At 35.5% G+C, this 25,933-nt stretch overlaps 1 protein-coding gene and 1 non-coding gene across 2 annotated transcripts; one reads left to right on the top strand and one right to left on the bottom strand.

The window, feature by feature from the left end:
• Positions 1-12,989: 12,989 nt before the first annotated feature.
• Positions 12,990-13,061, top strand: TRNAQ-UUG (transfer RNA glutamine (anticodon UUG)). Its single transcript has one exon. It is a non-coding gene; the product is annotated as a tRNA-Gln (tRNA).
• A 1,001-nt stretch (positions 13,062-14,062) lies between these two features.
• Positions 14,063-16,305, bottom strand: LOC111909754 (LEAF RUST 10 DISEASE-RESISTANCE LOCUS RECEPTOR-LIKE PROTEIN KINASE-like 1.5). The gene has a single exon (XM_023905534.3). The coding sequence runs from the start codon at positions 16,106-16,108 to the stop codon at positions 14,225-14,227; it is 1,884 nt and encodes a 627-aa protein (XP_023761302.2). The 5' UTR covers positions 16,109-16,305; the 3' UTR covers positions 14,063-14,224.
• Between the last annotated feature and the right edge of the window lie 9,628 nt (positions 16,306-25,933).

Below are 25,933 nucleotides of genomic sequence, written 5' to 3' on the forward strand. Positions count from 1 at the left end.
ATTAATTGACACGTGGCAAATTTGCTACTCTTTTATTAGGTAGAGAGATATTTAATGTCACACTTTTCATAGAAAGTCTAATTTTATACACTAATAATATTGTATATATGTTATATTATTATGTTTATTTAACTTTTTGCTAAAATTAAGTAAAAAACAAATTTTTTTCTCTGACATTTCAACATTGTTCATCGGATTTCAGACTTATTTTGAAATTTCATAATTTTTTTCTTTTTCTGAAATTCAAAATTTTAGTCTAGAGTCTGGAATATCATTTCAAAATCAATAAAAAAAATGTTTTTTCTTAATCTGAAATACCCATTTCGGACCAAATAGTTATTTTTGAAGAAACAAATTAGTTATGTTGTTCAAATACACATTAAAAGTGGTTAATTTTCCAAATTTAAATATATATTTCTTATGTTTTTTCTATTAATTCTTTTTATTCATATAAAATTATGACATGTTGAAATTCATTAAATTTTTTTCTTAATATAATTTCTTGATTTTGATTTTTCTCTTGATGTAAATAAGAATATAAATAGGAAAAAAAATAAAATAAAAGAATATTTGATTTTTTTATAATTATCCCTTTTAAAGCAAATTTTTGCTATTATCAAAGAAACTTTTAACTTTAGCTTATTAATTCATTGTAAAATAACCAATTTGTTATTTATTATATATATATTTTTTTATTAATTTTGATATATTATATAATTTTAACGATTAATAAAATATAATGAGCAATAACTTTCAAATAATATATTGTTAGGTTATTTTTGAATTTCACGTATAAGAGATATTCTCTATACATACTTGATTTTTGTTAGAGATGTTAAATCGGACAATAATATCGTGTTTTTGTATGATACGATGCGACATGACAAGTTTTAATTTAACAGAAATACAATACCGCACGTTGAGTTTGTGTCTCCTCTCTTTGGATTGTGAGAGGTTTGCCTCATTTAGGGTTTCCATCGTGAGAACAGTTTTTTTAACCCGTTTAAAAAAAATTATGATATTTTTTGTTTGTGTTTGTACATATGGCTTGTGCTCTTTTGGAGTTATTTGAAACATTGTAAGTTACATTTCTTCATAAAAGGCATTTCTTCATAACTTTTTATGTGTAATCCAAAATGGTCTCAAGTTAAAAGGTTTCTTGAAGACAATTCACTTTATCATAAAATAGACATGGTATCATAGGTAGATTATTTAAGATCAAACTTTATGCATTGATTAAATGCACTTCGCTTTATCTAAAAGGCACTGACTTAAAATTTTATATTTTTATATTAAAAGTTATATTTTTGCTTTTTTGACAAAAAGTTATGGTTTTTTTTTCTTTAGTTTATATATACTTCATCTACTAAAAATCATATGTTATTTGTATGTTTTTATTTGTAGTGGTTTATACAATTGAATTTCAAAAAAGATGTTTGCCTCATAGTCATATATGTCGGCTTATGAATGTTGACTACAAGAATAGTTTCAAAAAAGATGTTTGCCTCATAGTCATATATCCCTATTCTAATAAAAGAATAGTTTTAATATCCTTTTAACATGTGTCATCATATGCCTCCTAATTAATACACATTTTATTCTTTTTTTATCATGTGTCACCCTATTAAACCTCTTAATTAATGCATGTCACTTGTCAAACTATTAATTCTCTATTTCAAATTTTAAAATTTTCACTTTAATTACAATAAATTAATAACAATGCAATAAAAATTAAAATAAAATTAATACAAATTATAAGGTGATATAATTTCACATATTTATTTAAATTAACGATTATAATTGATTAATAATTTTGTGTTCTAACTATTAAAATTTAATTAATTTTATAGTCGTGGTTTCACGGGTTATAAACTAGTTGTTGAATATATTGATCAGATTTTTTCTGTTTGAAATTCCAAAATTGATGAAGATCCATGATTTTATTCATTTGTGAGCGAGTTCGTGATTCATGGTCACTATGGAGCTAAAATGATGAACTAGCCATGTATGGTGGACAAAAAATATTATAAAAACTTTCCAAAACAATTTTGAAATTATACTTTAGTTAATGTGAATGGTTTTCCCTTATATAGGAGAAGAAACAATAGATCGTTTGTAGAAAAATCCGGTGTTGAGTTAAATAACAGAAATGTTGTTGCCTAAATTATGTTGATTCTTAATGAGAGTTATGTCTGTAAAATAAAGTCAGATAGTGAACTCGCTAGTTTATTAAGAAAAATCTCATTAGTCATTTGGGATAAAGCATCTATGGTCCAAAAGCATTCATTTGAAGCTTTAGATCGAACTCTGAAGAGTATATTAAGGTGTGATAAGTCTAGCAACTCAAATATGTCATTTGGATGGGTAGTGATTGTTTTTTGAGGAGATTTCATATAAATTCTACTTATTATTCCGAGTGGTAGTAAACAAAACATCATTAATACTTCTTTAAGTTCTTCGTATTTATGAAACAAGGTAAAGTCCATAAATTAACGAAAAAAGCATGAGGTTAATTGTTGGAAGTGATCCGTCTTTTATTCAACAAATAAGGGATTTTGCAAACCGGCTTTACATATAGGAGAAGACAAACTTGTTGGTTCAAACGATGGCTAAACGATTATTGATATTCTACAACATATTCTCATTAATGATCCATGTGATCATGTAGGTGCATTAATTGAGTTTGAATACCCTTTAATTCTTGAAAAATTCAAGATTTTAGGTTATTTTCAAGAAAGACCACTGCTTACTCCAAAGAATAAAGTTGTCCAATAAATAAATGATTATTTGCTATCATTGTTTCCAAGAGATAAAATCGAATATTTAAGTTCAGATAGTCTATGTCAAATCCATGGTCGGTGACGTAAACGTCAGACTGTGCGCCGTTAGGATTTTAGGCCAAAGATATACATATTTTTCCCGTTCACTTAAGATTTAACGATTATAGGTCAGGAGCTAGCAGAAAAATCTATCAACATATTGATGAATCATGTCTCATCAAACTCTTATTGTGGGGGCCTCCCCTGGTTGGTCGCGTTGTTATTTGTAACATCCCAAAAATCTAGGTAAAATTTTTAATTTTTAAATCAAGTGAAATCATTGTTTTCAAATAAAATCCCAAATCAGTCAATCGTTTACAAAACATTGTTCTCAAACATAGAAATCATATATCAGAGTGTCACATATCAAAATCATCAAAACCAAGAGGATGTGCATAATCACGCCTTCGCTTTCCTACGGTCATCTGTAGTACCTGAAACATAATACTTAAAATGTAAGTCAAAGGTTATTGAGTTCCTAAAGTAGCACCACACAACATATAACAACATACATATTGGATCCACAGCTAACAGATTAGATTACCTCAGAGTCCACAACATGATTCTAGCTTGCCTTCAGGCCCACAACTCATGTTTGGCTTACTCCCGAGCCCACAACATAAGTCTGGCTTGCCCTTTAGGCCTACGGCTTATGTCTGGCTTGCTCCCAGGTTTATTGGCATCTGCACAAAGCAGTTACACCTCAACCCAACCATACTATGTCAACATACACATAATAGATAGCATATAATAGTAACAAATAAACATATAACCAGTCAATTAGACTAATAGACAGATTTATAGATCACTATCTCATAACAACATCCTTTATACTAGGACTCCATACTAACAGATCAATACATCATATATAACAGCATCCTCTAAACTAGGACACATAACCCAATAGACCGACATTGGTGTCTTCGACCCGCAAGTACAGTGAGGAAAACTCACCTCTCAATCCGACACAAAAATTTGAATAGGTCTTTTCTTCGAATATCAGCTCTACTCGTCACCTATTGTAACACCGTAATTTTTCAAACAATTTTTCATATTTTTGAAAGCATACTTTCATTCATAATATTATAAAAAATCTCATTGTATCACATATCAATCCATATAACACAACCCAAGACAATAATGTATAAAAACTCCTCATGTGTGTGTACTAATCATGCCGACGCCTTCCCCCGATCCTCACCGGTACCTGAAACACATAACACAACACTGTAAGCATTTTGATTTTATAAAAATCGTAAGTCCCTCATTTGACTTTCGTTTTTCGACTTGCTTTTATTACCATTATGATTTTATAAAAATCGTAAGTCCCTCATTTGACGTCCGTTTTAGGCGTTCATTGTCTCGTAATTCCTATTTTTTGTCGTACTATGATTGCCTAGTTGGTAACTTTTTCCAAAAGTCGACCAATCTCCTTGTAATTTTCGTCGTTGTAATTTTTTAATTACGGTAGATATTTGTTTACCGTAAATGTCACATCTCACTCATACTATGTCGGATTCTTACGAAATTTATATTTGTAGAATCACAGTAACCTATCGAGTCTAAATATGTTAGCATGTTCTCAAAGTGACGTGACTTTTTAGCACTTATTTTTCAGTTTAATGGTTAGCGTAATTAAGGACGAAAAGTTCGAATATATTAAAATATATCGTGTGATTACAAGGATGTTCTTATTCCATTTTATGTCCTATCATTAAATATTAACGACGATTGGTGACGTATTCTTTGTGTCGTCACAGTCTCTGTCAATCTGAGTTTGTTCATGATTAATTTGATGTAAATTTATACTCCTCCAATGTTCTAAACGATCTTATAGTCTTAGGTTTGCCAAATCATAAAGCTACTTTTAAAAGTCGGGGTTCTAGTTATGTTACTGATAAACATTGAGACAATTATCATATCTGGAAGTAATATTGGAAACTGAACTTTTATTTCAAGAATGTCTTAAAGTCCTTGTGAAAAATAATTTCTTTCAAATTTCAAAAAAGACAATTTTCATTAGGCCTATGCCTTCAAATGACAATTAATAGGAGCCAAGGACACTATGTATCAAAGGTTCTCTTGTTTCTCAAAAAACTTGTTTTTACACATGGCAAATTGTATGTTACCTTATCTAAAGTTCAAAGTAGAGAAAAATTAAAATTGTTAATATTAGATAAGATGGTATACTTATAAATAAAATTTCAAACGTTTTGTATAAGGAAGTTTTTAGAAATTTATAAAAAAAAATTATATACTTTTATTTCTTATAACATATTTCATTTATTAATTGTAAAACACATTTTATTCTTAATTTTCATGTGTAATTTATTTTATTGTGTTCATGTATGTTTCTTACAATACCTTAATTTTAATTTTGTCATATAACAAATGCATTTACATGATTGATTAAGTTGGTTTTTAAGGCTATTAATTTTATATTTTATTATACAACATCCTCATTTTTTTTATTAATCTACATGTAAATAACATTGTTCGTATCTTCAAACCATTTTATATATTAATTTGAATCAAGCATTATAAAGTTACTGACAAATCATCTAACTTCCTAAATTGCTAACTTTTTAAAAATAAGTGATTATTGATTATGATTTTGAAGTATCAATATTCTTTTACTTTACAAACCATGGTCTCCACCGGATATAACTTAGTATAATTATATACATATAAGTTACAAACTTTTGAGTTGTAGTGATTAGTTAGTTCTTAGTTAAAAAGACTTTTGAGATGCAATTGGAGTTTAAAAGAATATGATGCAAGAAATTGATCTTCTATCATAATAGCTATAGATATAAATATGATCGGTACCTTGAGGAATTTCTTTTTTTCAATAAGCTGATTTTTTTTATTGCATATAATAGTTCTAAAACATGAAGGATAGAAACGAAAGTTAAATCATTTAAGTATTTAACCATATGGATAGTGGCGGATTCATGAATTTTTTGTCGGGGGCACTTGCGACCATCTATATAACCGTCTCAGATGCCACAATAGAAATTTGCAGTCCCAAAATATCTATCAACATAAACAAACAAAGTGTTAAAATATAATTATAAAAAAAATATATAAATAAATAAAGTTATACCTTTGGTCAAATGAGCTAAAATATAGTAAAGAGATGCATTTTGTTTCCACCAAAGTAGAATATCAAAATCCTTATTGTATTTAAGTTACTGTTCGTTTAGATAGCGTGTCAACTCCGTTTCTGTTGATGTCGATGGATAATCTGATTGTACTATTAAATCACTCGTGAAGTCAATCTCGTCATCAAACATAATTACATCTTCATGAGCATGTGTTTGACTTTGAGAAGACTCGGTATTGTCGAGCTTTGCTTTGTAGAAATTAAAAAATTTCTCAATTTCTTTTTCAATGTCACGTGTTAAGGCCTTAGCCTTCGAAGTAACTTCCGAGTTGAATATGGAAGGTTCTCCGGTATTCTTCAACTTAATCAACTTCTCAAAGGTTTGTTGAAGAAACTCAAACTTCAACCGTGGATCTAATATGATCGTAAAGTACAAAAAGTCGTTTAATTTTTCAAGGTCGCCCCAATACTTTCATATCTCTCAATCATATCCTTTCTATTCAAGCAAAACTGGGGAGTTGACACCCAATCCCTAATGTGTTTGCACACATCACATATTCTGCAAAAAATTATGTGTCATAGGTTTTGTTGACATCAATATTATGTCGATTTTTACCTTGAATTTCTCGAGAAATCCAACCATAGCTCTACAAATTTTGAAATCTTCTCCTACGAGGGACACAATATCTCAAACATGTGTAGGATCTATTAAAAATGCGTGTTAGTTACAACTTGGTTTTTGAGTGCTTTCATACTCATTTGTATTTGAAATATGATTCTAATTGTTCAATGAGTCGCGAATGTAAAATAGTATATCATAACAGAAATTGGAATTAAATTATTATTGGCCACATATAAAATTTATGAAGAGTACTTTGTTGTGTTTTTTTATTTGGTAAGGATTGTATTACAACGTAAGTAACAATGATTCTCATTTTTATAAAAAGAAATGTTACAAATATAGAGCTACACTATTAGTGATTAGGGTTTGGGCGCCTAAACCCTAATTAGTAACATACGCCTCATATTTAATATACCTACAAAACGGATTTGTTTATAAATGCTATTATACTCATTATTTTTATTTTCATTCTCAACACTCTAACCAGAAACTAAAAAAATAGACATCAATTATGCAACATATATTGGGTTATTTCCGAAGCAGAAATAATGTTGTTATCAATTAAGGGGTCGATGAAGATATCATATTTAAAAAATTGCAAATGGACAATCGTGTTTGAGTAAAAAAACATATTAACTGTAATTATATTCATCTTTTGATCAAATTACAATATAGAAGACTGAAAGTTTCCTATTCAAGAAAATTGAATGATATTCTGGTCGGTATTTGGTACCATATGTTCATGGCTTCAAGTCACTATTCAATTTCGGGTTGGTCCTTTTGGCCTAATTAAACCTTTATTCGGGTAACCTGGACCGAATAACATGAAACACGAATTGGGCTAAAATAGATACCCAAGAACCGATGTAACGCCCGTAGATCTGGGCTAGTCAATTTAGAGACGATAAGCATCAAAAATGAATTTTTGATGGAAGATTATTTATAAGGATTAATCTTAACCAAGTTGTAGTATATGTCACAAGGTTTCCGTGCATATAAAGAACGCCAAAATCCGAGTTATAATGAAGAAGTTATGACATGTCGAAGTTTCGCGACAGAACCGGCACGACCCAGCGCGACGTAAATAGTGAATTTAAGGTAGATAGATATCTATCCTTAGAGATCTAAACGAGAGTCAAATATGTCTTTGATAGTAGTCCAACGATAAAAAGACAGACGAAAACGGAGTTTAGATGAAGGAGTTATGAATTTCGAACGGAGTTTTCTTGTCCCGGCCTACTAAAGATAATATATAAGTAATATATTTATAATATATTAAAAATAAATTCAAAATTAGCCAATGTAGTCTAAACTAGAGTTGTAGAGCATAATCTCACCTACGCGTCGATATAAAGAACGTCAAAAACGGACTTCGTATGTGAAAGTTATGAATTTCTGAAGTTCGGGGCGCGAAACCCCAAAACTGTCAGATACCACGACGTGGCAAGTCTTCTGACACCTCCAGGAGTCCCCCAGATGCAACTTGCGATGACGCATGCAATGACGACTAAGCCCACGACGTGGAAAAAGGTGTCACGACGTGGCAAGGGCAAATTTTGCCCTATAAATAGATTTGAAGGGCCAGCCAAGTTTGGTTGCTCATTCTCTCATCTCTCACCCATATTACATCATTTTACGTGCAATTTTAACCCCCCGAAGCCCCGGTATCATCCCGAGACCCTAAGCGAGTCCCGAAGCGCCGAAGATCCCGAGAAGAAAAGAGTTTCCGAGCCGAAGCTCTGCCCGCGAGAAGTCTGGTGTGTGAAGAGATCACAGTTTCACCGAAGTATACTACTTCTACAATCCGTAGTGCTGTCCGATCATCTTCTAATCATGTGAGTGTGTAGTCACTTTCTTCTAACACATAAATATTAAGTATTTGCTATGAAATACGTGCTATGTGTATAATATATTGTTGTTTATTTGATTTGATTGTGGAATGGATGAATTATATAAGTTTTAATGAGTTAAACTATATATGTATTTTGTATCTAAAAATATGTTGGGTAGAACATGAGTAGATGAGGTTGTTGGTAGGTGATAAAAGGTGGGTTGGACCATGAGATAAAAGGATAAAGAGATAAACTTGTTTTAGATCCGAGAGTATGGATCAGAGTAGGAGGTTAGTTTTAGATCCAAGGGTATGGATCAGATCAAGAGGTTAGTTTTTGGTCCGGGAATATGGATTAGGTAATGAGGTAAATTTATGATCTGGGAGTACGGATTATGTATTTTAGAACTACGTATTCATTTGATAAGGTATCATGTGTATAGTCCCTTTTAGGAACGTGATTTTAAATATCAGTATTGATTATAATATGAAATATACATATGTATGTGAAGTATTTGTCATTATCCGAAATACATGTTAGATATATTTGATAATATACAACGTGCGAATCAGATATGGTTCAATATGTGTTAAGATGTGTATATATGATACTATTACTTAAAACCTTGTGTTAAGTATACACTAGTTAGCGTTTCCTAAACGGAGATAGTATCAAAATTTGATTATAAACATTGTAGGTTTACCTAGTGATGGGTTAAGACTTAAATGGGATGTTTAGTTCAATTAAGATTGGAATTTGGGTAGTCTCTTATTAAGAGTATGTGTGGGATGAGATTGATGATCGGTGGAGTACATCCTACGTACAGAAGTACATTTTATGTACGAAGTATTTTTCAAAGCTGTGTGTCTTGGGTGCTGCTTGTGCCAGGGTACTATTATGTTCTCGGGTACGATTCTTTCGCATACCAGAGTACTATAATGTGTCAGAAGTACTATCTTGTACAAAGTCTTTTTGACAATTTTGTGTGTCGGTTACGGGAGCGTACGGGAGTACTCTAGTAGTATTTCCCCATACTTTTATTTTGAGAGAGCTTTGGAGTTGGCGTTTCTTTTATGAGGTGATCGACCGAGCTTCATATGTCAGTGTTTTCTTTCACGAAGTAATTAAGGGAACTTCGTAGACTGCCTAATAAAGTGTGTCGGTAACAGACCACTGTTAGGTATGTCTGGTGTTATATTGTTGGATAGGGTGCGTCTGGAGGTGAAATACCTCATGTATTTAGGCCACTGCTAGGCAAAGTTCGATGCTGGGATAGGTAGAGTCTGGGGATATAATACCACATGATAGTCGGACCACGCCTAGGCATTGTTATCTAGATAACTACCCCTGACTTAAAATGTCTTGTGGTTCTTTCTTTTACGAACAAAGGTTCATGGTGAAACTTATTCCATTCCCCTCATTTAATGTCTTTATTGATCCTCGTTTGCTGCTAGGGAATTTCCGAAGCAGCTTCGTCAGTTGTTGTTCATATCGATTTCCTTAGGCTAGATCTCGTAAGATCATTGTATAGGGTCAGTATGTGGGGATCGACGAGATGGGATAGATCGTTTTAGAAATATGGTATATGTGCGTTAATAATATTAGTTGTTTTGCAGGATCGAGATATACATTATTATCATCATTGTTTGAACTAAGCGCTTTCGTACTCTGTGTTCCTTATGTGATTGAGTTCACCAAGGATATTTGAACTAAGAGTTCATTAGGTGTTTTTGAACTAGGTGTTCATTAATTATCGTGAACTACGAGTTCACCATAGGTAATCTAAGAACTTTGCATCACTAAAATTTGTGCCAATTCCCTAGGGCAATCCTTATGAATGAATGGGAGAAGGGTAATCGGTTCTTAGGATAAATATTTAAGAAATAAATGGAGATAAAAGGGGTGGGTAATTGGATTGATTATTTGATAATTAAATATAATAATTATATTATTGTGGGTTGAAAACTCTATATGCTCACCAGGCTCCCAAGTCTGACTCTCTCAGTTTTCTTTGTATTACAGGTTATGGCACGAGAGCATAAGTTGGCTGACATAACGAGAGATTTTGGATTATAGGCCAATAGTTATGAATAACTGTTGCAAAGTCTATTTTGTTCTTTTTATGTTTTTGGTTTGTATTGAACATGACATCCCGAGATTTTGTTATAAATTGAAAATACATTTCTTTAAAGAAATGTTTTGATAAATCTTTATCATATTTTGGGAACAAATTCCGCAAATGTTTTCTTTAAAAGATTACTCTGATTTAAAAAAAAACAAAGCATAAAAAATCGGTCTTTTCAGGCCGTGAAATTAAGGATGTCACAACCGACCCAAATTACTAATCCAGATGGTTTCAGTTTCAGTTCGGATAATCAGTGTAAAGATGTTTGTTTAACAGTGTAAGGTTTTTTTATTAGCCAAAAAAAACCTTCTATATGGAGGAGATGCTTGTTTCGTGGGAAGATCAAAGCACTTAGGGATGTTATTCGGGTCGGAACCGAACCGACCCGAATAAACCGAAAACCGAATAAGGGTAATTGTATGAACCGAAAACCGAACCAAATAAGCAATACGGGTTCGGTTCGGTTCGGGCATTATTCGGTTCGGTTCGGTTTCGGCCCGAATAACCCAAATAACATATACAAGATGATTAAGGAGTCGAATAACCCGAATAACCTGAATAACTCGAATATTTTGTATTACTTTTGTAGCTTATGATTTCATAACAAATCTTTTAAAGAAACAAATTAAACACTAAAAATTAAACATCCAAAACACCCAAAAATCTATCTATAAGTATATAACCCGAGTAACCCAAATAACATGTACAAAATGATTAAGGAGTCGAATAACCCGAATATTTTGTATTACTTTTCTAGTTTATGATTTCATAACAAATCTTTTAAAGAAACAAATTAAACATCCAAAACACCCAAAAATCTATCTATAAGTATATAACCCGAATAACCCAAATAACATGTACAAAATGATTAAGGAGTCGAATAACCCGAATACTTTGTATTACTTTTGTAGCTTATGATTTCATAACAAATCTTTTAAAGAAACAAATTAAACACTAAAAATTAAACATCTAAAACACCCAAAAATCTATGTATAAGTATATAAGTTAAACATTAAACATTCAACACCCAAATTAAAATATTAATCTTAAGTTTTTATCCAATATCCAAAATAACATTTTTCACACATGAATTAACTATTCGGGAATATTAATTGGTTGCTTTCCCATTCCATCTCCGTTCTTTATCATCGCCTCTTCTAAAGCTTTCGCGACGTCATCGTCTTTCAAAATTTCATCAATGTTGTCCACAATTTGCTTTCTTGATTTCCTTACCCAATCTTGAGTGCAAACCAAAGCCTCGACTATATTTGCAGACAAATTTGTTCTATATGGATCCAATATCCGCCCGCTTGTACTAAACGCCGCCTCTGACACCACGGTAGAGATTTGCAGTCCCAAAATATCTATCAGCATAAACATAGAAAATGTTAAAATATAATTATAAAAAAAGTATACAAATAATAAAGTTATACCTTTCGCCATACAGGATACAATGTGGTAACGAGATGCATTTTGTTTCCACCAAAGTAGAATATCAAAATCTTTATTCTATTTAACTAACTGCTCGTTTAGGTATCGTGTCAACTCTGTTTCCATTGATGCCGATGGGTAATCAGTTTGTACTGTTAAATCACAATGAAGTCATTCTCATCACCAATCACAACTACATCTTCATGACTATGTGTTTGATATTGAGAAGAGTCGGTATTGTCAAACCTTGATTTGTAGAAATTAAAAAAAAATCTCAAATCTTTGTTGAAGACCCTGTATTAAGACCTTAGCCTTCAAAATGACTTCCGAGTTGAGCATAGGATCTTTTTGTGGATTCTTCAACTTAATCAACTTCTCAAAAGTTTGTTGAAAAAAATCAAACTTGAACCGTAAATCTAATATGACCGCAAAATACAAAAAATCATTTAATTTTTCAAGATTGTCCCAATACTTATCGTATTTATCAATCATGTCCTTCCCGATCAAACAAAATTGGGCACTAGCCGCCCATTCCTTAATGTGTTTGTATACATCACATATTCTCCAAAAAATCGATGTGTCATCGGTTTTGTTGACGTCGATACTATGTCGGTTCTCACCTTAAATTTCTCAAGAAATCCAACCATAGCTCTACAAACGTTGAAATCTTCTTTTGAGGGGGTCAAAACGTCTCGAACAAATGTAGGATCTATTATAATAAAGTAAATGTTAGTATTTTTTTTTGTAAAAAACAGCTTTAATACCCTTTATTTAGGTGCCTGTAACTCACTAAATATACACCCAAAAACCAACTATGAGTCTAAAAAACTAAATTACTTTAACTTTAATCCAAAAACCAACCATGAGTCTAAAAAAACATTTTCCATGAGTGAAACAGTCTGAAACTCTTGTTTAACAGTGTAAGGTTTTTTTTTATTAGAAAAACGATTTTCAGCCCACTCGAGATGTAAACCTTTTCTATTTGAGAGGTTGATCGTGTTGGTTATATGTTTAATAGAATATATTCTATTTTAAAGAAAATTGAAACAAAAATGGTTCTATGGTGTAGTGGTTAGCACTCTGGACTTTGAATCCAGCGACCTGGGTTCGACTCCCGGTAGGACCTCCTTTTTTAAACGTCTGCAATATCCGTGTGACGTGTCTAATTTTAGAAAGCAGAAACCATCTCCTCTCCAAACCCTATATACCCTATAATGGATGCATATTTTGTTTATGTTTCGATAGAGGATTTCGATTTCATTTGCTACTTTTTTTCTATGTGAAGTTTGATAATCTCTAAAAGTTGTTTTGTCGTCGCTGAAAAGTGAAAAGCATCGACGCACATTTACATCTATTGCCTCATGTATCTTCATGATGATGCTCGAGTGTCTTCTACTGCAACTCTATAAGATTGTTCCTAAGTATTAAATTTGTGGTTAAAGATCACAAACCCTTCATTTTACTTTTCTTTGAACAACTATTTTTCCATTCCGCAATACTTGAATATTTTGCATTTTATTCAGTGTTGTTTTAATATTTTGCAACAAGCAATGTATAATTATTTCATAAACATGTTATATGATGTATATGATTGAAAATGGGGATTTTATAACATGTATTGAATTACTTATTTATTTCGTAATGTTTGAATAATTTGCAATTGATTGAGATATTTTTTTCTAATGCGTATTCCGACTTGTTTTAATAGTTTGCAACAAAAATGTTTATAATTTTGTCATAATCACACTAGATGTTGTATATCGTTGAATATATAGACATTGTAACTTATTTTGAGTGCTTATCAAATTCTCATAGCTCGAATATTCCTCAAAGCTTGAACATTCGCAATACAATTATACATTTTTTTGTAGTACATGTACATTGTTTATAAAGTTATCAAAACTTGCTAAAACTGAGCAATAATGAATTGCAGGTTGTTCCTGATTGGAACATATTATATTAGCCTTTATGCACATTCAAATATGAAAACCAATTGCAATTGGTTTAGTTAGTGGGATTTGAGCATAAGTGATAAAAAAGGGAGTTTAATCATTATTGTTTTCAAAGTGGATTAGAGAAGTTCATTTTAGTTATATATGATACATATCATTTCTCTATAAAACAATATTAATTCAAGAATATGTTCTTGATTATACTAAAAATAGTATGACATTTAGTACATATCTTTGAAGATGGCCTAAATGATTAAAACAGTAAATAAAAAAAAATTATATTTTACAAAATACCGGAGAATTGTATCCAGTTTCCGGTGTGCTCCTCGAAACTCACTCAGTCCATCACAAGCGGCCCACCATCTGGAACCACTACATTGCTCGAATTGGATGCCCTCATCGGTCCCACCGCCGCACCACCACCGCCGCCGCCCACGCCACGTAAACGTCCCTTAATCCTCCGCAACTCCGCCACCACTTCCTTAGCATCCGGCCTATCATCCTTATCTGCCGCTACACACCGAAACGATAGCTCCGCCAGTGCCGCCACACCACCACCATCCACCGTAGCTAACCTGGGATCAATCACCTCCCCCAACAATCCCATTTGGATTTTCGCCACCGCCATGTCAGCTAACGCCATTTCCCTCTTATCCCTCCTTCCATCCACCGCTCTCATTCCGGTGACAAGTTCCAGAAGAACAACCCCAAAACTGTAAATATCACTCTTCTCCGTCAACCGGAACGACCGATAGTAATCCGGATCCAAGTAACCGGGAGTTCCTTGAGGACCAGTCCACACACAACCTGGATCCAACAGCCTTGATAACCCGAAATCCCCAACTCGAACACGCATATCTTTGTCCACGAATATGTTGTTCGACGTAATGTCTCTATGAACGATCGGTGGAACCACCGAAAAGTGTAGATACTCGATCGCTGTTGCGATTTGTAACGCGATGTCAATTCGTACTTGCCACGTTAAACACCGTTTCTTGTGTACGTGTAAATGATCGGAGAGAGTTCCATTGGGTACATACTCATAAACCAACAGTAACCCTCTCGGATCGCTACAATACCCATGGAGTTTGACTAAATTTGGGTGGTTTAGAGAAGATAAAATCAAGATTTCATTGCAGAATGATTTTGTTGAAAATGAATTTGATGTAGGATTATGCTTGTGTAGATACTTGATTGCGTGAATTCGATTTTCTCGAAGGTGACCCACGTAGACAGACCCGAAACCCCCGTCTCCGATTTTCCTCTGCGGGTCAAAGTTGTTTGTTGACGATTGAAGTTCCTCGAAGGTGTAAACCGGCGGAAGTAGGCTGGCGGAGCGGTGGCGGTGGAGGTAGACAACTGCCGGATCTTCTAAAGGCGAGTTCTTTCTTCTCCGAGAAACGTATGTACTTATCAAGATAAACATTAGAAAACACAGAAACAGTATAGCTAAAGTCATCATCACTACACGTAATTTGGGTTTTTCTTTCGCCGGCGACAATTTTTGAGATTTAGAGAGCGATTCAAAGCATAAAAATGGTTTCTTTGGATCAGATGAATTGAACCCACAAACGCCATTGTTGGATTCACAAGCTCCACAGCTTGAAAAGTAAGAATCTTTCTCTTCCCACTCAACTTCAATCCCAAATTTCAAGAAGCTATCAAGAAACCCTAAAATGTCAGCTTGGCAACCTTCTGTAGAGAGCTGTGGAGGGTGAATAGGTCCACAAGAATGTATAATCTGAAGTGGGTTTTTGGTAATTCTACACTCCCACGGACAATGGCTACAGTTTGGGAGGTTCGGTGGGAGGCATGGGCGGAGGTAGGAGAGACGAGAGCAGAAAGAGTCGGTGGGTTGAAAAGGGGAATTCGAAAGGTTAATGGGTCGATTTGGGATGGTGGAGAGAGAGTGTGTGGTGCTGCAATTGGCAACGGTGGTGGGGTGGAGAGAGAGCGAGAGGGAAGTGGTGGTGGGGTCGTAGTGGATGACAGAGAATCGGTGGTTGTTGATGGATATAGTAGCCGGGAGCGGCGGAGGAGAACACTGGATTTGAAAAGAAGGGTGGCCGCAGCCGGGGGAGTGGGAGAAAGGGAACGGTGGAGGAGTGGTGGTGAAGGGGGGACAGGGAGGAGAACTACCACAGGTATGACCGGAGACGGTGGTGAAAATGAAGACGAGATGTGTTATTAGGCGGAGGAGCGGCGGTGGTGGTTGGGGCATTATTGGCGGAGATCTGAAAATATCTTTGAAGTTGAATCTAGCTTGAAGTTGATGAATTCATGGTTTTTAGGAAAGCTATAATCTTGGAGCGGATGTGTGTCTCGAGGGTAAGAGGGAGGAAAGAGATCACGTGAAGAAGGGGAATGAATGAAGACAAAGACCCACAAAAGGTGGTCAGTGTGGACTGTGTAAAACAGGAAAAAGGAAAAGGGTAGAATTCAGGTAGATTTTTTTTCTTTAAAGAGTGATCCAAAATATTGAACAAGGTAAAAGATTTGAATACAAAGAGTGATCTAAAATATTGTTTTTTATACAATTTAAAAATATATATTTTTGAACGATTTAGGATTCAATCTTAAATGAATTTTATTTTAAATTGTTTGATAACGATTTGATATTACTAGCACATTGTTATTTGGAAGGCTAACTCTAATCAAGACTTCAAGAGACGAAACAACAAAATTTGTTTATCTCCACCAAGGCATAGCCATATAATGTAACAAATCTTCAATCATGTATAATTTTTTTATTAAATTTATAGAAAATAATTATTAATCTAAAAAGTTGGAACACATTTGGATATGAAATAAGTGAAACATAGACGAATAATGTTAGTTGCAATGAACAAATGGGTAGTCCATCATACGTTGATAATTAATAATTTATTGTGTATGGTGCATTATTGCTTCAAATAAGTATGGCCCATTCACATTGGTTCTTTTGATTTGAAAGTTCAAAAAAAAAAAAGTATATCTTTACACTTTTGGAAATATATTCGATATGTGATGGTTAAGATCAATTATTATTTTTTGCTTACGTATACCTTAAAAATAGAAGTAGGCCAGTTAATGTTTTCCATGTGTTTGAGTTCGAGTATTTATATCATACTTATTATCTTTTGAGATATACGACGTATTGGAAAATTTAGACGATAATGAAAAATTGGAAGGTATTCTTAAAGCGCTGTAGATATATTTTTGAAGACCGTAGTTGGAAACATCAATCCAAAATGTTCTCTTTTTAATATTCTTTTTGGGAAAATGAATTAAAAAGTATCTAAATTTTCAAAACGTTTAAAAAAATATCAATGTTATTTTCTTAATGAAAAATATATCATTTTTTTTAAACGGCAAATATATATTAAAACCCACTCGATTAGCAAGTAACTAAAACGAGGGCAGTAATATAAAGTGAAAATAATGAAATAGAAATAAGTAACAAAGCTAAGAAAAAAGAGAAAGACTTCGATCTATCCACCTACATTTCACAACCTTAGTTCTGAACTTGAACCATGAGTAGCTTTGTGAAATTACCTCATCAACAATCTGATTATTGTGAATCCCTTTGAACCTTAACCATAAAAGTCCATATATCGCCATTGTTACCCTTTCTCTCTTTCTTGGTCAATTCCCTCAAGTTGCAGCAAAGTTGAGGAATTCAGCAACATTTTCAAACAGAGAATCTTGAATTCCACATCATTTTAGGATCCATTTCCGAGTCTCCACCTCAACATTGCATTTGATTAAGATCACAAGATTCCGAAAGCATATCGCATAAGGGACAAATGTTCGATTGGAATATAACTCTTCTATCCTCCAAGTTTGTTGCTACAAGTATCTTGTTCATAGCCGCCCTCCAAACGAAACACCTGATTTTCAATGGTATTGCTTTCAACCAACATATCTTATATCCTTCGCAAGGATTAAGATCGAGGTCAATTTTGTTGTGTAAAGTGCAAACGTTATATCTACCATTTGCACTTACATTGAAGTCGAAATCCATTTTGTATTGGTTGCGTATTGACCCCCTAAAGAGCATGTCACATAAGTTTGCTAGATCATCCATAACATCTTTCTCCATAATGTGTGACTTCCAGCACCAGCGAAAACCTATACTCTGTTAGATACCAGACACAGTTTTGTCGTTTCCATCTCATATAATCTGGGAAAATGTTTTTGTAGTGTTAAAGGCCTACACCAATGGTCTTTTCAAAATAATATCCTTACATTGGATCCAGGCATAAGTGTGAATAGTTCATAATAATTTATGTCAACTTCAATAAGAGCTTTAATGATTTTAGCTATGTTGCTGCATACCCCACACGTCGATGCTTTTGCTATCACAGTGACAGATTTTCGTTGCAAATTGTGTATGCTCTTTATGCAGTCTTTCCATAAATTATCCGTTCTTTCATAAAGTTTCCACCACCATTTTGTGAGTAAAGCCATGTTTTGGGCTTTTAACGTCCCAACTTCTAAATCTCCATCTTTTTTGGATGCAACGACTTTAGTCCATGACACTCAATGTATCCGTGAGTTTGAATCATTGCCACTCCGTAGGAATTTCATTCTCATTTTTTTCAAGATCCTTAATTATACCACCTGGCGCCTTAAAGAGAGAGAGAAGTAATAAGTCGGAAGACTATTAAGTATTGACTTGTTTAGTGTTAGTCTGCCGGCAAATGATAGGGTATTTGCTTTCCAAGTGGAAAGCCTTAACTAAAATTTGTCAATTATCGGTCTCCAATTCTTTTTCAACGCCATATTTGCACCCACCGACACTCCAAGATATTTGAAAGGTAATGAGCTCTTGAGGCAGCCTATCGCTTGAGCTTGAGAATGTAGCTTTGATTCCATCACACCAATGCCAAATAAACGTTACTTGAGAAAATTTACTTTCAAACCAGAGCATATATGGAAGCATTTAAGAATTCTAGCTAGGTTATTTATGTTAACCTCGCTCCATTTACCCACCATAATTGCATCATCAACATAGAATAAGTGAAATAGAGTAGGACCATTATGGGGCAAGGTAAGACCTTAGATGATGTCTTTTTTAAGGCACTTTTCAATGCAATGTTAAGTCCTTCCATTACAATAATGAAAAGAAAGGAAGAGAGTGGATCACCTGGTCGTACCCCTTTGGTGATAGGGAATTCTTCCGTTGGGGAGCCGTTGACTAGCACAGATGCTCCAGCTGATGTGAGACAACCTTGTATCCACCCACGATATTTACAACTGAAACCCATATGTTCCATGATCGAGTCCAAATAATTCCAATTCAATGAATCAAAGGCTTTCTCAAAATCCACCTTTAACAAAAAGATTTTTTTTCTTTTGCTTTCTTTTTGGGATCTACGGTGCAAGTATGTGGAATCTCAGTTCAGGGTTTGGTCAAGAGAGGGGTATAAAGTAGGTGATGATCAGATTTATTTTTTCGGGAGACACATTGTAACGCCCAAATTCTCAAACAATTTTTCACAATTTCAAAAACATACTTTCATTCATAAATATTATAAAAATGTCATCGTATCACATATAAATCCATAGTAACACATCCCAAGATCATAATATATAAAAACTCATCATGTGTGTACTGATCATGTCGGCGCCTTCCTGCGATCCTCACTGCTACCTGAAACACATAACACAACACTGTAAGCATAACTACTTAGTGAGTTCCCCAAAATACCACATACAACATGTAACACCCGGATTCCCAGGTATGAGATTTTATTCCTTTATTTTTGGGTTTTGTGGGGGAACTCGGCGAGTTGGTGTCTAGACTCGCCGAGTATGGTCGGGGATTCGTATGCGAGTTCACAGCTGGACTCGGCGAGTTCATGAGTGGACTCGGCGAGTCCACGCTGTTTAATGAAACCCTAATTTTCAGGGTTTGAGACCTATTTAAAGGCCCTTATGGCCGTCCATTGCGGCTACCACGCCCCAAAGAGAGTCCTAGATCGCTTGTGAGGAAAAAAGAGGCCTTTGTTGATCATTTGTAGGTGAAATTTGAAGGAGAAGGTGACCAAGGCAAGAGAAGGCTGAAGGAAGTGCAAATCTAGTGTCTTCAGGGATCAAAGGCTTCATATTAAGGTATTCCTTCGGACCTTCTCCAGTTTTGGGTGTTGATTCATAGAATTAGGGTTTTTAAACCCTTTGGAAGAAGAATATGTAGAGTATTTAGTCCCCTCTCGAGTTTGTGCTTTGGATCTGGACTCAAAGAGGCCCAGAGACTTTGACCCATGGAGCTTTATGAGTCATTTTGGGGTTATTGGACTTAGGTTGCCATTTTTGGGACTAAATCACCATTTGATGTCGTTATATTGATAAATAAGCATCAAGTTTCGAGCTTTACGTGACTTTCTTGCTTGGGAAGGCCAAATCTATGGTTTAGGGGCACATATCTGACCTCAGGAGGTCTATAGAGCTGGTGCATGGCATGAACTCGCCGAGTTGTTCTTGAGACTCGACGAGTAGGGTTAGGGTTTCACATGATTAGCTATGTGAATAGACTTGCCGAGTTAGGGGATAACTCAGTGAGTCAGAAGGGGATTAGAGGACTGGGGTTCAAGGCGGTACTCGCCAAGTTGTTCTTGAGACTCGGCGAGTTGAGTCGGGGTGGCCCCGCGATTCATGCCAGGTGACTCGTCGAGTAAAGAGAAGGACTCGACGTGCCAAGAGAGGGACTAAGAGAGTCTGAGGACACGTGTAGACTCGACGAGTCGCCCAAGTGCACTCGATGAGTCGGGTCAAAGTTTGACCATTGACTTTTGTTGACTTTAGGGTTTGGTCAACAGTGAGGCCTTTGAGCCAGGAGAGGGGTAAAATGGTATTTTACCCTTTCTGAGGATGTTAAGAAAGGTTGGAGTATAGTTATATTTATGGGAGTATTTGCTTTATGTGATTAGGCGGAGGCTAGATCACAATTCTACCGAGACAGGGACTTACCGAGATACCTGAGGTGAGTCTTCTCACTATACTGTACCTGGAAAGGTACCTATGTGTGACCGGAAGGTCTTGTATGTTATGAGATGCATGTTTGTATGATATGCGTTGCATTTTCTGTATGCGTTATGTATGTGATATGTATGCTATGTATGATATGGGCCGGAAGGCATTATGACGTGGACCGGAAGGTCAGGGAGTCATGGACTGGAGGGTCGATACGAGTAGGACCGGAAGGTCTATCGGGAATGGGACGGAAGTCCCCTGAGACACATGGACCGGAAGGTCGTGTAGGGTATGGCCTGGAAAGGCGTATGTGCGCAAGAGTATTTTGGGGAACTTACTAAGCATTTATGCTTACAGTTGTTGTGTTATGTGTTCCAGGTACTAGCGAGGACCGTGGAAAGGCGCCGGCGTGACTCGTACACACTAGAGAGAGGATTTGATTTTTGTGATCTTGGGATACGATATGTTTTGATAACTATTATTGGATATTTTATAAAACATTTTATGTGAAATGGTTGTGACAAAAATGAAATTTTTGTTTTGAAATTTACGCTGTTACACAACACATATTAGCCACTCGAGGCTATAACTCTGTATGACCCTCTGGTTAATGTGTCTCGGTGGGACCCTCCAGTCCCATATCTCTGTGGACCCTCTGGTCCTAACTCTGTGGACCTTTCGGTCCTAACTCTATAAACTCTGAATCATACATAGCACAAATCACATAGAAATCACATCATACAAAAGCATACAAGATACTCTGTCACATAACTCTAATTACCACTGTTTGGTAAAGTATAGTGAGAAGACTCACCTCGGGTAACTCGGTAATCTCGAACTCGGTAAAAATTTGGTCTAGCCTTCGCCTAATCACATGGAATAAGCACTCTAATCAATACAACTCTCAAGGCTAGACTATCCCCTCTCTTAGAACTCTCAGAAGGGTAAAAGACCATTTTACCCCTCTCATGGCTCAAGGACCCTAAAGTTGACCAAACCCTAAAAGTCAATAAAAGTCAACTCTCCGGGTTACGTTGCGCATACAAAACCTGTACGTTGGGCGTACTCGGCGACCTCACAGAAACGGGGAACGCGACCCCCTACGCCGCGCGTACTGGGATTACACCCCGCGTAACTCCCAGTTTCAGACTCCTTAGCTTTTGGGGTCTTAAACAGTTAAGACACATGTCCAACTTTCAGATCTGACCATTTCTAAGCCTCTTAATCCATAAAGTTGGTGACTTTAAGCCTTTGCATGGCTGAACAAGTCATCAACACCCATAACATTCCATTTCCAACCCTAGAAAAGCTCATAACTCAAGCATGACCCCATAACAACGACCAGGTTGGGATTTTTATGGATTTACAACACAAATATCACTAAAATGGGACAGATCTAGGTCCATGGAGTCCCTTACACTCATAAAGTCTCCACCGTTGGGACTTTTAACCCTAGAAATGGACCATGCAACACCAAACCAAAATAAAAAGGAAAGTTTTGATCTTTATACCTCTAGATGAAGCTCCTCCCTCTGAAGAACTCAGATCCAAACTTGCACTTCAAGACCTAGCCTCCACAAGCTCCTCTCCTTCTTCTTCACTAACACACCAAGGCACTTTTAGCTCAAAACACTCACACACAAGCTTTAGGACGAAGGGAATTCTCTCTTAGGGTTTCACTCTCTGATATGGTGGTTGAGGATAAAGCCTTAGCATTCCTTATATAGTGCACAAGCCAAATATTAGGGTTTGCATCTGGGCCCGCTACGGCCAGCGCCTGGGTATGCCCAGTGTACCTAGGCGAGTCCGCGTCCAAATTAAGCGCATGAGTACGTGCAGCGTACTCTCCAGCACGCCCAACGTACTCATTTGCTACAATTCAACTCAAGGGCTAATCTTGAAAACTTGATAGCAGAGATGGGTCAAATAGCTTTACCTGAATTTCAGGATGTTACACACATGAGTTGTCTCTTAGCATAAAGTGGTTATTTAAGGAGCTTGTTACAGCTATTTCTCACATCGTTCGTCATTTGGCAAAGGTTCTCCGAAAGTTTCAAGTCGTGGGAGTTGAAGTTCTATGGATGTGTCAACATATGATCAAGTTTAGAGTGTTTTATGTTCCCTTGGTCTCTGGGTATGTTTACCCTAAATGGTGGTGTAGAACTTTGGTTCATGGCATGCTCAAGTTTTAGTAGCATTCAAGATCACCATGGAAGTATTCGTGAGCTAGTTGCATATGGGAGGAATCTATTCAGTCTCAATCAAGATTTGGGGTATTGTCCCGATCATTCATGGGAATGTTGATAGTTTCATTTTTATTACTTCTTGTCATAGTTTATTTTTAGTTAAAAGCATCTCATTTTAGTTAAGCTTCATGCATATTTTCTCTTTTTATTATTTTTTTTCCTTTGTCGAGTGCTTACCAGTCTTTTGAGCTTATTTTGCAGGATTTACTGAAGACTATTCGTTACTGGAAGTATGGAAGGAGTACGGGACAATTGGAGGCTTGTGGATTGCTTGTGAACTTGAGGTGGTGCAATTGGGCTCGGTGTCAATATAAGCAAGAAGCGTGTTGAACTTAATCTTTGGACAAGGACTCGAGCTACAGAAGATTGAAGGGGCGTTAGATCATCATTGGAGGCTTTGGAATAACACAATTGGGCTCCTAAGAGTTGTGCATGTGGGCTGGAGCATAAATTAGAAGATTGGACTGGATTGTATTTTTAATGTGCCAAAGCATTCAAACAGCGAGACCCATGCGGTCCGCGTGGATCCATACGCGGTCCGCGTGAATGGTGCTGAAGTGAACCTGAGTTTTGACTTGCTGACTCTATTTTTGGAAGGTTGGTGGGTGGATTTTGGGAACTTTTTGAATCCGGAAATGAAGCCTTTTTGCTGGAGATTTGAAGCATTTTTTCATTAGAAACACTTGAAGGAACCACTCATTTTTCTCCCAAGAAGGTTTTGGAAGATTTGAAGATTTTTAAGACTAGTGTCATTTCTTTCCATCTTGCATTTAGAACAATGTTTGGTATTTCTAAACTTTCTTGTATTTCTTTTATTTTGGCCATGCTTGGCTAAATTCTCATTTGGTTGATTAGGGTTTAATCCCATGGATGATTGGTTACTTTGAAGACTAAATGCTATCTTGTGTTTGATGTTTATGGAAATGTTTTCTAGTTGAACATCTTGTTATGTTTGTTTATCTTTGATCATGAGCTTGGATGAAAAAATATTTATTTTTGTTGATCAATTTCTTGGTTAAGTAATGGACTTTGAAGTTGGTAAGCAACAAATGGTTTATATGTTTGTTTTCATTTCATTTAAACCATGGGAATGTTTCCTCCATAATGATAATGTAAGAATTTGATTATCTTATGGACTTGGTAACTCTTAGAACTTAAAGCTAATTGATTTTCACAAGATTATATGCTTCATTGATTTTGTGATTTTAATTAAGGAAATGTGTTAAGAGCTCCTCTAACCATTTTAATAACAATGAAGAGTTGAGGTTTATGGATTGCTATAGCCAAGTTCAATTAATTCACAAGTGTTATTCCATTTAGTCTAATGATAAGTCAACCATGTCATCCATGTGGTGTATCCCAAAATCAACCAATTTCACTTCATTGAATTTAATCAAATCTTTTACTTGTTTATTTGTCATGTTTACATTCTAGCTAGTTTTAATTTTTTCAAACAATCAAAAGGAATTAACCCCCCCCCCCCCCCCCTCATTTTACTTTTACTTTTGTTTTACAAGTCCTTGAACAAGTTATTTACATAGAGATTTAAATTGAACCAATCTCCGTGGATACGATCCCTTTACCGCTATACACTATTTTAGCGTGTAATATTTAGGGTATTAATTTTGTTAACCTCGACAACCACCAAATTTTGGCGCCGTTCCGGGGATTGGTATATTATTAATCAATTTGTTTCTCTATGCCCAAATCTCAACGTACAAGTGACTTGATTTACAACCCAGAAATTGAAAAAGAAGCAAGGCGTTTGGCGAAGGAAAAGCGAATAGAACGTGGTCAAACTTCCAATCCTCACGGGGATCCGGAGGTTGAACCTGCTTCATCAAGTGACACAGAACCCGATTCTAGTTCCGACCCTCGCCAAGAAATTCCCGAAACACCACCTCTACAACAAAATCCACCCATTATTCAAACAATTGCAATGACAGACGGAGGAGAAGTTCCCGAGAGAACTTTGAGGCAAATGATGGAAATCAATGTCACACAAACTCCAACCGGTATCAATTACCCGGTTTTGGAAGGAGGCTCAGAGTTGAATTCAAGTTTAGTCCATCACCTCCCGACTTTTCATGGATTGGAGAATGAAGACCCTCATAAGCACTTGAAGATGTTCCACATTATTTGCATTAGTATGAAGCCACAAGGGTCAATCGATGACCAAATCAAGCTAAGGGCATTCCATTTTTCATTGGCCGATAGAGCAAAGGATTGGTTATTCTATCTTCCCCTGGGGTCAATCAACTCAAGGAACGATATGGAAAGAGCCTTTCTTGACAAGTTTTATCCCGCTTCAAGAGTCTCAAGTCTTAGAAATGATATTTGTGGAATCCGCCAATGTCAAAATGAGACTTTTCATGATTATTGGGAGAGGTTCAACAACTTGTGCTATAGTTACCCACAACACCGAATTCCGGAACATCTCCTCATTCAACACTTCTATGAGGGATTGCTACCAATGGAGAGAATACTAGTTGACGCCTCAAGTGGTTGAGATGTCTTTAGCAAAACTCCACAACAAACAAGACAACTCTTCAACACCATAGCCGCAAATTTACAACATTTTGGCCCTCACCAAGATATGAAGAGAGAAACTCAACAAAAAATCAATGAAGTGGGAACATCAAACCTAGAGTCTCAAATCAAAGATCTAACCTCCGTTGTCCAAAAGCTAGCCATGGGACAAACTCCAAGTGATGGTTTGTGGAATATGTGCAACAATAGGACATCCTACGGATATGTGTCCCATTCTTCAAGAAGATGCAGAACATGTAAATGCCACGAGAGAGTTCCAAAACTACCACAACAAGCCATCCGGTTACCAAAATTCA

Source organism: Lactuca sativa, chromosome 4, assembly GCF_002870075.4.
Source record: "Lactuca sativa cultivar Salinas chromosome 4, Lsat_Salinas_v11, whole genome shotgun sequence".
Taxonomy (NCBI): Eukaryota; Viridiplantae; Streptophyta; class Magnoliopsida; order Asterales; family Asteraceae; genus Lactuca; species Lactuca sativa.

Bases quoted from the DNA above. Each gene is read 5' to 3' on its own strand.
- LOC111909754 (XM_023905534.3), bottom strand. From the start codon at position 16,108: ATGCCCCAACCACCACCGCCGCTCCTCCGCCTAATAACACATCTCGTC.